Source organism: Xenopus tropicalis, chromosome 1 (assembly GCF_000004195.4).
Source record: "Xenopus tropicalis strain Nigerian chromosome 1, UCB_Xtro_10.0, whole genome shotgun sequence".
Classification (NCBI taxonomy): Eukaryota; Metazoa; Chordata; class Amphibia; order Anura; family Pipidae; genus Xenopus; species Xenopus tropicalis.
In genome coordinates this window covers 50,442,912-50,458,612 of record NC_030677.2, presented here as the reverse complement: position 1 = coordinate 50,458,612, position 15,701 = coordinate 50,442,912, and the positions used below count along the sequence as shown (strand labels likewise).

At 40.8% G+C, this 15,701-nt stretch overlaps 1 protein-coding gene across 3 annotated transcripts in view; it reads right to left on the bottom strand.

The window, feature by feature from the left end:
• ddx60 (DEXD/H-box helicase 60) overlaps positions 1-15,024 on the bottom strand; it is a 160,585-nt gene extending 145,561 nt beyond the window's left edge. For 2 of the 3 annotated variants that reach the window (XM_031895458.1, XM_031895460.1), the window contains exons 1-3: positions 14,910-15,024; positions 14,533-14,630; positions 13,641-13,731 (exon numbers count right to left, since the gene is read on the bottom strand). In XM_031895458.1, coding sequence (XP_031751318.1) covers positions 13,641-13,731; positions 14,533-14,620 — 179 coding nt within the window. In that variant the 5' untranslated portion in view covers positions 14,621-14,630; positions 14,910-15,024. Of the gene's footprint in view, positions 1-997; positions 1,188-13,640; positions 13,732-14,532; positions 14,631-14,909 lie in introns of all 3 variants that reach the window. The other variant, XM_031895459.1, reaches the window with a different exon arrangement.
• Positions 15,025-15,701: the final 677 nt, after the last annotated feature.

The window sequence follows — 15,701 nt, the reverse complement described above, 5'->3', positions numbered from 1 at the left end:
CTGTCGTACCGAGAGCCAGAATTTTTCTGGCCTACATAGTGGAGGGCCGATAATGAAAGCCAGTTTTGACCACTCCCCTTTTTTAAACTGCACCCATTTAAACCATTTATCACAAGAGTTTATAAGACCATACCCACATTGGTGGTAACGCAGCAAATCCCCAAATAGTCGGTGCTTGTTGCAGGGATATCACTCTTCATTCATATGTGAAAGAAGTTTATTATGTCATATTAAGACATACCCTTAAATCCATATGCCTCGCCTGTGGATAGAACAATAACCCTAAGCACATAATTACACACTTAATGGACCATATAATTACTATTTCCAAATGCTAACAAGCTCCCAGAACAAAACCCTGCCAGATTCAACTCCCACGGGTAGCTTAGGGCAGGCAGAGTATGGCACACACAGGCATCATAGGGCAGGCAGAGTATGGTATACACAGGCAGGGTAGGGCAGGCAGAGTATGTCACACACAGGCAGCAAAGGCAGGCAGAGTATGGCACACACAGGCAGCATAGGGCAGGCAGAGTATGGCACACACAGGCAACAAAGGCAGGCAGAGAATGGCACACACAGGCGGCATAGGGCAGGCAGTACATACAGTGACACCAGGCTGGCACTGCTTCTACAGTCTGTCTGAGGTGTGAACAATGTGGCCGCTTAGAGTCTGAGTTGTGAAGAATGCAGGGGGTGAAACATTTAGGGGCTAAAAGTTGTGGACAATACAGGGGGTTACAGGTGTAAACAATACAGGGGTTAACAGCCAGAATCTGAGGTGTGAACAATGTAGGGGGGTCAGTTAATCTCAGTACTGATACCATTTAAAGCTTACACAAAGGTAAGAAGTCACAGCAGCCAGACAGGTGGGGGGCCACATGGGGGGTTAGGGGCCACATGGGGGGCGGTTGGGGGCCACCAGTTGGACAGCACACTAATCATGTGTGTATAGTTACAGTTGAAAGTCATAAGATATAGCTGAAGAGAAACATACCTCAAAAAACACAACAGCATATTTTGCTCCCCGGTTGGTCAGTTTATACAAGTAGGATTCTACCAAGTAGAAGAAATGCAGATGCTGCCCTGCCTTCAGTGACTGATCCAAAACACAAGTTAGCTGTAAGGAATCTCCATCAATCAAGAAGAATTCAGATTCCACATAATCATTGAGCAGGCTGGCAAAGCTGTAAGAAAAACATATACTTAATGTGGTTGTTCATCTTTAAGTTAACTTTTCTTTATGTTATAGAACTGCCTATCCTTTGCAATTTTCCAAGTGGTCTTTATCTTTTATAGTTTTTCTGTAATGGTAATGAACCTTACGTCCTTGTTCCTCTATGAGGTTACCATCAATCTATGAGCTTAATCAATTACTTAATATATTTCTATTCAGGCACTCTGTTTTTTATATTCCAGTCTGTCACTGAAACCACTGCCTGGCTTCTAGGTAAAACAGAAACCTAAAAATCATGACATGGGGAGGTTGTACTTACGGTCCCCTTTTCTCTTAACCCACACCCCAGTCTAACACCCCACAAAACAAAAGACAAACCTGCATTTTCTGGGTGGAAAGGACGCAGCTTATTTATTGATAACACAACAAATTTGTAGTCAATGTTTCATTCAATACACTTTACACATAAACATAGGTTACGTAACATTTAGCCGCTGAAGGCTGCATTACAATTCTTACCATTATAATAACTTAACCTTAAATTAACCTTAGACAATTGCCGAAGCCTTTCAAGCCTGTGACTAAGCCTCCACAACCAAACTTTCCCACCTCCTGTGCCTACTATGACTGTTTTCCCCCCAAAGCCTAGCCCCCAGGCCTGCCCCTCCATAAAAGCACCTGTCCCTTAATCTATTTAGCCCCTTTTTGGCTCCCCCTAGGGCAGCCCCACCACGCCTTAAGCTGCGACTAATCAACCAGTTCCCACTTATTACCTACCCCTAAATCCCGTACTCCAGGGCGGGCGGGCGGGAACGCTGTCTTCTCCCTTCTACTGCCACGAGGTAATGGATGCCTTGTTCCGGTTTCATTTATTTATATGGCCTCTTTCTCCTCCCACCTTATGCTCTGCTACTACAACTCCCAGCATCCTATACACCAGCTTCCTATGGGTCCCTATTCACCCCCCTTGTCATGGCCTCGCTCCGCTCCACCTGTCCCAGGCTCGCTCTTCCGGGCTACTAGATAGCTGCTAAAATTCCAAAATGGAGGGCTGCTGAATAAAAACCATGCAAACTAAAAAGTAATAACCAGTTGTAAATTGTCTTAGAATATTAGCTTATTCTAAAAATTAATTTAGTTTTAATTAATTTAATTTTAACTAGCACTTTAAAAACAGCTAGTAATTAAGAAAAATTATAAATTGAGCAGAAAAACTTAAGTTAATTTCACCAAAAGGTCCTGAATATTAAATAATTTAAATCAACACAAAAGTTTTTTAGTGAAAAAAACAGACATTTATTGGCTCAGAAGATTTAACACAAATTCAAAAAAACATAAGCCATACTATACCACAGTGGAAAGGAAAACCCAGTGCCTCATGGTACCCACTCTCCTTCCTAACGCGTTTCGCACCATTAGGTGCTTCATCAGAGGAAGTGTGGTGTGAACATGTCACTTCCTTTTTATACCCTAAAGGTGTTAATTTTATACAAATTCCAGGGCCACCATTAGAGCCCTGCAGCAAGCACATACTATATATAACCTTTATGAATACATCACACAGGGTTCACAAAGTGGCCTAAATTCAGCATAATTAATAACAAATGACTAAAAAAGTGAAACACCTAACAAAATATGTGTCAAAAAATATTAAGCAAAAAAGAATTTTTATAAATACATAAACTAAATTGAAATAAACATACATATACTAATGCATCTAAACAGTTCTAAGCCCGTAAACGTGTGTATAATCACACAATTGGATTATATAGCATATATAAATATATACCCAAATCACTATCACAAACTTTTTTATTTTCATTATTTATGTTTTATCATTGCGCGTCAGAAATATCCAACCGTGATAACAGTTGAATATCCTCATACCATTCTTTATATCTGCTTACTGCTAATCACACAATCAGATATTACTGAGGCGCAACAAATTCCCATACATTAAAATGCAACAATACAATCTTTAATACAAAATTAAAACCATTCTTAAATTTAAATCAATTAAAACTAAGGTATGTAATACCTAATTACATGAGAAAGACCCTGACCAGTAAGGAACTATATAGTCCATGCAGATCTATTTCATACAACATATCAAAAAATTCCATTTGTAGCCTATTTCCAAGTTGAAACCAGGAATGGTTTCAATTCAAATTTTGTGTTCATTCCCCTCGGTATAACAGTGTCTAGTGTGAATATCCATTTGGACTCTAATCTCAGAAGTTTAGTGACAGGATTCCCCTCACCTTTCTCATCAATTTTATCTATTCCGAACATATTGAATTTCATCAATTGCCCATTGTGCACACATTCAAAATGCTTAAAAAGGGGGTTATCACTTTCCTTGCTTTCTAACCCTCGCAGATGTTCTCCCAATCTTATTCTTAGCTGTCTTATAGTTCTTCCTATATACATAGCTCCACATTCACATTGCAGACAATAAATAACAAATTGTGTTTGGCACGAAATATAAGTCTCAATTATATATTGCTTATCAGTGTTTTTACTTAAAAAAGTTTTAACATTACCACTATATTTGCAAGATTTGCATCGCTTTCCACTGTGGTATAGTATGGCTTATGTTTTTTTGAATTTGTGTTAAATCTTCTGAGCCAATAAATGTCTGTTTTTTTCACTAAAAAACTTTTGTGTTGATTTAAAAAACAGCTAGTAACAGCAAGATATGCTAAAACATTTATATAAAGTGCAATTTCCACTGACTGAATTAGTCAGCGCTGTATTGGTGAGGGGCAGGAGGGGGTGGTAAGGACATGGTTCTGCTGTGCCTCCTGACACTGGCATGAGGAGCAGAGAGCAGCCTCCAGCTTACCCCAGGGTACAAGTGCTTACTAAGTGAGCCCTAAATTATGACACTGGGAATTAAATAAAAATTATACCTCTGAACAATGTAGGTCTCTTTAAAAATATATTACATTAAACAGCTCATGTAAATCCTTGATATATTTAAATAAATTATTTTCATAAAAATATACTTTTTTAGTAGTATGTGCCATTGGGTAATCCTAAACAGAAAATTGCCATTTTAAGGGCCACCCCCTGGGAATATACAATTCACAGTGCACACAAACAAAGTGGGGGCACACATATATGTTAGGTCACATCAGCCAATGAATGGCTTCCACACTTCTTTCTGTTACAGTTAGAGCTGCGTTATTTCCTGTCAGGTGATCTCTGAGGAAACACACAGACCATCACAAAATGGTAGCTCAAAGGAAAAATATAAAATGCCAATATTTACTGATATATAGGATTAGTAAGTTGGGTTGAAAAAAGACATACGTCCATCACGTTCAACCATAATGCCTATATCTAACCTGCCTAACTACTAGTTGACCCAGAGGAAGGCAAAAAAACCCACCTGAAGCCTCTCTAATTTGCCGCAGAGGGGAAAAAATTCCTTCCTGACTCCAAGATGGCAATCGGACCAGTCCCTGGATCAACTTGTACTAAGAGCTATCTCCCATAACCCTGTATTCCCTCACTTGTACTGAGAGCTATCTCCCATAACCCTGTATTCCCTCACTTGTACTGAGAGCTATCTCCCATAACCCTGTATTCCCTCACTTGTACTGAGAGCTATCTCCCATAACCCTGTATTCCCTCACTTGTACTGAGAGCTATCTCCCATAACCCTGTATTCCCTCACTTGTACTGAGAGCTATCTCCCCTACCCCTGTATTCCCTCACTTGTACTGAGAGCTATCTCCCCTACCCCTGTATTCCCTCACTTGTACTGAGAGCTATCTCCCCTACCCCTGTATTCCCTCACTTGTACTGAGAGCTATCTCCCATAACCCCGTATTCCCTCACTTGTACTGAGAGCTATCTCACATAACCCTGTATTCCCTCACTTGTACTGAGAGCTATCCCCCCTACCCCTGTATTCCCTCACTTGTACTGAGAGCTATCTCCCATAACCCTGTATTCCCTCACTTGTACTGAGAGCTATCCCCCCTACCCCTGTATTCCCTCACTTGTACTGAGAGCTATCTCCCATACCCCTGTATTCCCTCACTTGTACTGAGAGCTATCTCCCATAACCCTGTATTCCCTCACTTGTACTGAGAGCTATCTCCCATAACCCTGTATTCCCTCACTTGTACTGAGAGCTATCTCCCATACCCCTGTATTCCCTCACTTGTACTGAGAGCTATCTCCCATACCCCTGTATTCCCTCACTTGTACTGAGAGCTATCTCCTATACCCCTGTATTCCCTCACTTGTACTGAGAGCTATCTCCCCTACCCCTGTATTCCCTCACTTGTACTGAGAGCTATCTCCCATAACCCTGTATTCCCTCACTTGTACTGAGAGCTATCTCCCCTACCCCTGTATTCCCTCACTTGTACTGAGAGCTATCTCCCATAACCCCGTATTCCCTCACTTGTACTGAGAGCTATCTCCCATAACCCCGTATTCCCTCACTTGTACTGAGAGCTATCTCCCATAACCCTGTATTCCCTCACTTGTACTGAGAGCTATCCCCCCTACCCCTGTATTCCCTCACTTGTACTGAGAGCTATCTCCCATAACCCTGTATTCCCTCACTTGTACTGAGAGCTATCCCCCCTACCCCTGTATTCCCTCACTTGTACTGAGAGCTATCTCCCATACCCCTGTATTCCCTCTCTTGTACTGAGAGCTATCTCCCATAACCCTGTATTCCCTCACTTGTACTGAGAGCTATCTCCCATAACCCTGTATTCCCTCACTTGTACTGAGAGCTATCTCCCATAACCCTGTATTCCCTCACTTGTACTAAGAGCTATCTCCCATAACCCTGTATTCCCTCACTTGTACTAACAGATATCTCCCATAACCCTGTATTCCCTCACTTGTACTGAGAGCTATCTCCCATACCCCTGTATTCCCTCACTTGTACTGAGAGCTATCTCCCCTACCCCTGTATTCCCTCACTTGTACTGAGAGCTATCTCCCATAACCCCGTATACCCTCACTTGTACTGAGAGCTATCTCCCATACCCCTGTATTCCCTCACTTGTACTGAGAGCTATCTCCCCTAACCCTGTATTCCCTCTCTTGTACTGAGAGCTATCCCCCCTACCCCTGTATTCCCTCACTTGTACTGAGAGCTATCTCCCATAACCCTGTATTCCCTCACTTGTACTGAGAGCTATCTCCCATAACCCTGTATTCCCTCACTTGTACTGAGAGCTATCTCCCATAACCCTGTATTCCCTCACTTGTACTAAGAGCTATCTCCCATAACCCTGTATTCCCTCACTTGTACTAACAGATATCTCCTATAACCCTGTATTCCCTCACTTGCTAAGAATCCATCCAGCCCCTTCTTAAAGCTATATAATGTATCAGCCAGCACGACTGATTCGGGGAGGGAATTCCAGAACCTCACAGCTCTCACAGTAAAAAATCCTTTCCGAATATTTAAATGGAACCTCCCTTCTTCTAAACGGAGTGGGTGCCCTCGTGTCCGTTGGAAGGACCTACTGGTAAATAAAACATTAGAAAGGTTGTTATATGATCCCTTTATATATTTATACATAGTTATCATGTCACCTCTTAAGCGCCTCTTCTCCAGTGTAAACAGACCCAACTTGGCCAGTCTTTCTTCATAACTGAGACTTTCCATTCCCTTTACCAGCTTAGTTGCCCTTCTCTGGACCCTCTCTAACTCAATAATGTCCCGTTTGAGCACTGGAGACCAAAACTGAACAGCATATTCTAGATGGGGCCTTACCAGCGCTCTGTAAAGGGGAAGAATAACCCCCTCCTCCCGTGAATCTATACCCCTTTTAATACAGCTCAAAACCTTGTTTGCCCTTGCAGCTGCTGCCTGGCATTGCTTGCTACAGCCAAGTTTATTATCTACAAGGACTCCAAGGTCCTTCTCCATTATGGATTTGCCTAGTGCAGTCCCATTAAGGGTATACAGGGCTTGCAAATTTTTACATCCCAGGTGCATGACCTTACATTTATCCACATTAAATCTCATCTGCCACTTAGCTGCCCAGATTGCCAGTTGGTCAAGATCCTGCTGCAAGGATGCCACATCCTGGATAGAATTGACTGGTCTGCAGAGTTTTGTGTCATCTGCAAACACTGATACATTACTTATAATACCCTCCCCTAAGTCATTTATGAACAAATTAAACAAAAGTGGACCCAGTACAGAACCCTGAGGGACCCCACTGAGAACCTTACTCCAAGTAGAGAATGTACCATTAACAACCACCCTCTGTACCCGATCCTGCAGCCAGTTTTCTATCCATGTGCAAATGACTTCACTAAGACCAATAGACCTTAGCTTAGAAAACAGTCGTTTGTGGGGAACGGTATCAAATGCTTTGGCAAAATCCAAATAGATTATATCTACTGCATCCCCACTGTACAGCTTCTTACTTACCTCATCATAAAAAGCAATTAAATTGGCTGACATGACCTGTCCTTCATAAAGCCATGCTGATTACTGCTCATAATGGCATTCTCCCCTACATAATTTTGTATGTGATCCCTTAACAAGCTTTCAAATAACTTGCCCACCACGGATGTCAAACTTACAGGCCTATAATTGCCAGGCTGAGATCTTACTCCCTTTTTAAATATGGGAATGACATTCGCCTTCTTCCAATCCCTAGGTACCATACCTGATGAAAGCGAGTCTGAGAATATCAGAAACAGGGGCCACTGTAATTCTGCCCCTAGCTCTCTCAGTACCCGAGGGTGTATTCCATCTGGCCCAGGTGCCTTGTTTACATTTATCGTGTGTAACCCTTTAAGCACCATATCCTGTGCCAACCACTGTGTAGTTGGAGCTGAGGCAACAGTGAAGCTATTGGGTGGGACTTGGCCCACTGGCTCCTCTACTGTATACACAGAAGAAAAGAACTGGTTAAGCACATCTGCCTTTTCTGTATCCGCTGTAACCATATTGTTATTATAACTCAATGGGGCCACACCCTCAACCTGCATCTTTTTACTATTAATGTACTTAAAAAACTTTTTGGGGTTAGTCTTGGCCTCGGCCGCGATGCGCTCCTCATTTTCTATCTTTGCCTTCCGGATTGCTGTTTTACAACACTTGTTATAGTGTTTATATTCATTAAATGCAGCTACTGTCCCCTCTGACTTATATTTCTTAAAAGCTTTCCTTTTTTTCCCTATTAACTTCTTTACCTCAGAGTTAAGCCACATAGGGCCTGATTCACTAAAGGGCGATAAAACGTGCGCTATTCTTATTGTGCGCTAAAATTTTTACCGCCGCTTAATTTTGGCGATTTTTCGCACGATTCACTATAAGCATACTCGCACTTTTTTACGCGCGATATTGCAATTGTTATTTAACTCGCGAAAGACTATTTCAATGCGGTATTTGCCGGTACATGCGCTAAATTACGCGAATAATCGCCGCATATGAATGGTAGCATAGAAATAGTGGATAAAAATTGTCGAAGCATATAAATGGTGTATATAAATATTAGCCACATATAAATAGTAGATGCTTATAAATAGTAGCCACTAGTGATGAGCAAATGTGTTCTGGTTATCTTTAGTGAAAAATTAGCAAATCTTTTGAAAGATCCACGAAACGGCAAAAATGTTGTGCGGGCAAAAAAATTGTTGCTGTGACTATTATTTTTTGACGCTTGTATCAATTTTTGGATGTGCGGTGAATTTTTGCGTGGCAAATTTTTTCATGCGTTTTGCCATTGGCAGATTGTTTTGAGAAACGCATGAAAAAATCCGCCGCGAAAAAAATTCAACGCACGTCCAAAAATTCGCTGCGAATCCATGCCTGGCGAAACATTTCATCACTTGTAGCCAAATAGAAATAGTCGCGCAAATGAACGCACGCCATGTTAGCCATACACGCCAATACTTGCAGAAAATTACTGTATTAAAAATGAACATTTCGCTGCAAACTGGCGGCTGCGTCACTCTGGGGGAAACACAGACTTGAATAAATAACACTGTAAGTCCATATTTTATTGCAAAAAATCATTTACTGTACTTTTGTATAATTTTTCGCCTGCCTGTAGTAGGTGTTAATTTTCGTATAGCCGAATGCGATATTTAGCGCGCAAAAGTTATAGTGAATCATGCGATCGTATTCTTTTCAGCGCGGAAATTAACACAAAACGGTAAAACTAGTGCGAGAAATACCCCATGCGAAAATGGCGATTTTTCGCACGCGATAATACTATGGTGAATCGTGCGCAAGTTATTTTGCGTTTTTTTACGCGAAAAAGTGTGCGATAATTTTTATCGCCCTTTAGTGAATCAGGCCCATAGGGTGATTCTTAACACTTCTACTTTTTCTTATTAATGGAATAAATTGAGAACAGTAATGATTTAATATCATTTTAAATGACAACCATTTCTGCTCTGTGTTTTTATCAGAAAACATAATGCCCCAATCTATGCCCTGAAGCGCTGCCCTTAAGGAGCTAAAATTTGCCTTCCTAAAATTCAGTGTCTTTGTTGCCCCCGTGTAAATTTGTTTCCTGCACCAAACATCAAATGAAATAACATTATGGTCACTATTACCCAGGGGTTCAACCACTTGCACATTTGCTATACGTTCTGGGTCATTAGAGATCACTAGATCTAGTATAGCATGGTTCCTGGTTGGCTCCTCAAAAACCTGTGACATAAAGTTGTCATGCAGCAAGTTTATAAACTTGTTCCCATTTACTGTCCTGGCAGTACTATGGCTCCAGTCAATATCAGGATAATTAAAATCCCCCATTATTATCACTTGCCCCAAACTAGCAGCCTTTTCTATTTGCAACAGGAGCTGGGCCTCCTCCTCTTCGCTTACATTAGGGGGTCTATAGCATACCCCTACAATTAGTTTGGTAGATTCTTTACTATCTGTGAGAAGCTCAACCCATAAGGATTCAGCTCCCTCTGTTAACCCCATCACTTCCTCCTTAATATTTGCTTTTAATTCCTGCTTAATGAACAGACACACTCCTCCTCCTTTTCTATTGCCCCTGTCCCTCCGAAACAATGTATAACCCCCAATATTATATAATATATATATTACAGTTTGGTAAGATTTTTCAGTAAGCCACTTATGATATATGAATTTGATATATGAATATCTGTTGGTTAAGTATTCATTCTGAAAGTATAGCTTTCCTTTAAAGTAGTAAAAACACAAGGGGGGAGATTTATCAATCCATGAACAGTCCGATCGTTAGTTCGATCGGACCGTTCCTGTTTTCTGCGACTTTTTCATACCTTGTGTATTTTCGCCGATTTTTTCGTTATTTAACGCAACTTTTTCGTACTGTGCGTAAAAAATCGTATTGTCGCAACAAGTACGAAAGTTTCGGATTCATTCAAGCTTCGGTATTGTGACTTTCCTTGGGCCAGGTTGGAGCTGCAGAGTGCCATTGAGCCCTATGGGGGACTTTCCTTGGGCCGGGTTGGAGCTGCAGAGTGCCATTGAGCCCTATGGGAGACTTTCCTTGGGCCGGGTTGGAGCTGCAGAGTGCCATTGAGCCCTATGGGAGACTTTCCTTGGGCCGGGTTGGAGCTGCAGAGTGCCATTGAGCCCTATGGGAGACTTTCCTTGGGCCAGGTTGGAGCTGCAGAGTGCCATTGAGCCCTATGGGAGACTTTCCTTGGGCCAGGTTGGAGCTGCAGAGTGCCATTGAGCCCTATGGGAGACTTTCCTTGGGCCAGGTTAGAGCTGCAGAGTGCCATTGAGCCCTATGGGAGACTTTCCTTGGGCCAGGTTGGAGCTGCAGAGTGCCATTGAGCCCTATGGGAGACTTTCCTTGGGCCGGGTTGGAGCTGCAGAGTGCCATTGAGCCCTATGGGAGACTTTCCTTGGGCCAGGTTGGAGCTGCAGAGTGCCATTGAGCCCTATGGGAGACTTTCCTTGGGCCAGGTTGGAGCTGCAGAGTGCCATTGAGCCCTATGAGAGACTTTCCTTGGGCCGGGTTGGAGCTGCAGAGTGCCATTGAGTCCTGTGGGAGGCTTCAAAAATCATGCACAGAAAGATCAAAGTCGGAAAAGTTTTCCTGCATTTTACGATCGTTCGGATACGAAAATTTCATGACTTTTGAATCGCCAATACGATATTATCGTGAGTAATACGATTTTTTCGTAAGCATATTCGTGATATTTGCGATCATCAGAAATTACCGTATCCAATCCGAATTTTCCCCATTCGGGATTCGAACTTGCGTTTTAATGAATCGGCCCCTATGAATGTGGAACATATCCTTAAAAATAGGGGCAGATCCATAAATTAATAAACTAAAAAAGATGTTCAGGATTTCTGACATAAAAGGGCTCATTTATGAGTGTAAGTGTAGCATGCAAAGCACAATTCTGAGTGCAAGTCGCCCTGTCTTTTTACCCACAATGCAGCATCTTGACCCACAGTAGGGCTAAGTGGTGATGCGCGTTGCAGTATAAAATGCTCGCAATTGATTTTCACTTCAACTCAGATTGGCTGCAAATGCAATTTTCTACACCAAATTTTTGTGCTCTTTCTTCAAGTTCCCTTTTCTTTGACAAACACCGCCCACCTCCTACTAGCAGCTCACCCAAATATATGAACTATGCTGTGAGTAGTCAGTGGGCCACCTTTTTATGGTATTTGACCAAGGTTGCTATCAGGCTCCCTGCAGGCATAGAACTCATCCCACCTGTGACCTGGTATTCTAAAAGCAGTGATGTCACACAGGGCCAGACTAATTGCTCGCCACTGAAAATGCCCTTGCCAATGTAAATCACCCTGCACTAGCACCTGAAAGTCAAGCGGGGGTTGGACAGACTGAAGTTCAGAAATATTCTTTTGCCTTGGAAATTGTCTACCTATGTGGGGTTTCCAGGAACTGCTAATTCTGAATGATATACCTAGAGAACAAAGACAGATACACAGAGAGTCATATTTCACTAGTTCAGATGTGTGCTTGTCCTTGTGAGGACTGAAATGTTGGCTATGTTTCTTTTTGGTTACATATAATAAAATACACATTTAGGGGCATATTTATTATGCTGTGTAAAAAATGGCGAGAAATTTCGCCACACATCACCAGGCTTCGCCATGTAAAAATGGCGTAAAAACGGCGTAAAATCGGCGTAATTGTTTTACGCATTTTTTCTTCCAACGGAACTTATGGAAAATAATGGCGTAATATCCGGCGTTCAGATGGCGATCTTTTCCATTTATTTTACACAGCTTTTTACTCCGTTTTTTCGGCGAATTAGTTTTACACAGCATAATAAATACGCCCCATAAACTACTGAATATATGTGTGTGCCTGCTTCTATTTCATGGAATTATGTGATTGCTTTTGGGTGTTTAAGCACACAGATTAAGGGGCCGATTCATCCCGAATGGGAAAAATTCGGATTGGATACGATAATTTCTGAAGATCGCAAATATTACGAAAATGCTTATGGAAAAATGGTATTAGTCACGATAATATTGTATTGGCGATCCGAAAGTCACAAATTTTTCGTACCGAACGATTGTAAACAGTGGCAGAACCTTTCCAAATTTTTTGCGCAAGCGTACAAAAAAGTCGCGCAAGCATACAAAAAAGTCACCAAGGCATACAAAAAAGTCATGCGGGCGCAAAAAAATCAGCGAAAATACGCTCCGATCGGTTGTGACTTAATAAATCTTCCCCTAAATATAGTGTTCTAATGTGGCAAATCTATTGGCAGTAAAATGCCAAAATGACTTTTCTTCTCCTTTTAATAATAAAATACTTGGGACACTGTGCCAGAAGTTTGGTATTCAACCAAATCTTTCCCAAAGGAATCTGGGTTCAGCCGAATTCAAAAATAGTGGATTTAGTGCATCCCTAATAGATATACATTGCATTATGTGAGAAATTTTATCTAGTGAGTCACATGTGAATTTAGAAGTGTGTCCTGGAATGACCATGGTCATTAATAGTGAGCATAGTTACATTTTAATTTAAATGTAGGTGGCCTTAAAAATGTCTTTGGATACAAGCACCGCATAACATCTCTCCACCTTTTTGAGCAATTTTAATCACTGTGTATATATTATAACTACAACTCCCTGCTTTCCTCTCTAAAATGACTAGCTGAAATGTTAGTCTCCCAAAAGAAAAGTCCTGTAAGTGCAGATCTTCTTTACAATTCTGAAATAGATGTGTGTGTATACTTATGGACTGTATGCAGGTTTGTTCTACTATGAGTGCTGGCATTCAGTGATACTTAGGAATTCAACTGGGAGCATGGCCTGTGCTGGTACCTTTAAATGTGAGCTCAGTTACATTTTATTTTAAGAAAGACAATCAGAAAGAATATGGGGTCTCTCAGATAAGACAAATAGATATAAAGATGGAAAGACAGATAATAAATGATGATATATAGATGTGTTTATGAGCGCATGTTTACCTTAATTAGAATTAGCATTGATTTTTTTTAAAAATTGTTATATACTCACACAGCTCTTGAGAGTTTCTCCATTACATATAAGTACATGCCATGGGGGAATTCAGAACTTTTCACCTGGGATTCAGCATTGTTTTTTGGTTCTACAAATCAGAAATGATTGATTTTACAGTTATGATTTTTTAATCCTTACTACCCTAAATGGCAGTTATTTTGCATGTTAAGGATACAACTATATATCTATTTGTCTATATCTGTTTTATTATCTTAAATATAATCGCTAACCTTAAACCCTAGGCAGGCACCAGAGTGCACCAGCCCAGGGCACTAGTCCATGAGTGCCACGCCACCATTATTTTGTGATTAACCAGCAATCCTTCAGCATGCATATGCAGTAGAGTGGACTAGTACCCCAGGCTGGTGCACTTTTCAGAAGACAGTCTAAGGTTAGCAATTATGTTGATTGTGGGATGCTTTACACATTTGCACCCCTCCAGTGAATCACTTTACAGTGAATCAGAATTCACTTTTTAAAAAAAAAAAAAAAACTTTTTGTAGGTAAGTAGGGATAAGCCTTCCCCTGTGTTTTGAACTTGGAAGAGGGAATTTTTTTTCTGCCTACTAAATTCAGTAACACTAGATAGAAAGTTAGTTGTGGTAAGCATGAAGGGGAAGTGTTAGCATGGTAATAGGATTCTGTTGTTACAGAGGTGTTGGATGGTTTCCCCTACTAATAAAAAAGATAGGGAAGTATTATTAGTGTTTCTGTGTGGGCTTATTATGCTGATACAAAACATGGCAAATACGTTTTCTCCAATATGTATTTTTCTATTTTGAGCTGTTCTTTGCTTAGGTTACCTTATATGTAATGTGTACAATAAAATTATTGCCTGGAATTTGAGAATATATTGTGTTTAGTGCTCATCTCAAAAGTACAAAAGTACCTGGGTCACATGGTACAGAAGATTCAGGATCTGGTTCTTTTTGAGACTCCAGTGACTTCTGTCCTAAATAAGATCCTTGTGTAGCCATTGCTTGCAATCTGCAATTGAAAATATATATTTAACTTTGCCTGTATAATAAAACGTCTGCAACTGGTCATTATAGCATGATATATATATTCAGGAAATTTAAGGAAGATTAAAGAACAAACCATCCTCATATCTAGAATATAATAAAAACATGTGTATAAATAACTGATTACATAAGGGATACATTTTAAAATGACTGTGTGATAATCAATATGCATAGCCTAATGGAACCAGCATAGTACACAATACAGATCTGGAAAGAGAATGGTAACACTTAGTGATGCACTTACTTCCTAAAAGAAATTGTCAGGCAAACGTACAGTACCCGAGCTGGAGAAAAAGTGACAGGCTGCCAGTTACTACAGGCAGGTTGTGTTGCTGTTCCCCTCCCAGGCTGACGCTCCCTGCCCTACTTCTCAAGATGAGCAGTTTCATTTCTTGGGCTGTACTTTCGTTTTCATTTCTAAGGAACTGGGCAGTAGCAAATACTTTAGGGATTAGGAACATTGTATGTGTATTGTGAGAATAACATTATTAAACACACATGTAAATATGGTATAAACTGCTGTAAGAGCGAAAACAAAAGCCCTGTACATATTGACACATATATTCTTTGTTACTTACAGGCAATATGTTTTCTTTATTTCAAAGTGTGTTTTGTTTTGCAGGGCATTCTTGCCAATGTCACCAAATCACCATATAGGCTCTTTGTATGGTAACCTGGCAGAACTGTCTTGGTAGTTTCAGTTTAAACAATGAGGATTAGGAAGGACAAGAAAATAGAAGGTTTGGTTTACAGCTCAATAGGGTATTTGAATACATAGCATTAGACATACCTCTGACAACTATTTTGCTTTTCTCAGCCTCCTTTCCTTGTTTCAACAGGTAACATTATGACTGCCATTTACTAAGTGACCCACAGAATTCTGGATACTATCACCTTACTTGCAGTGGAAAAATGGAAGATGACTGCAATTATGGGGCATATTTATTATAGTGTGTAAGCCAACATCACCAGTGATGTTGCCCATAGCAACCAATCCGCAATTAGAATTTAACGGTCTTCTACAAAAGCAAAGAAG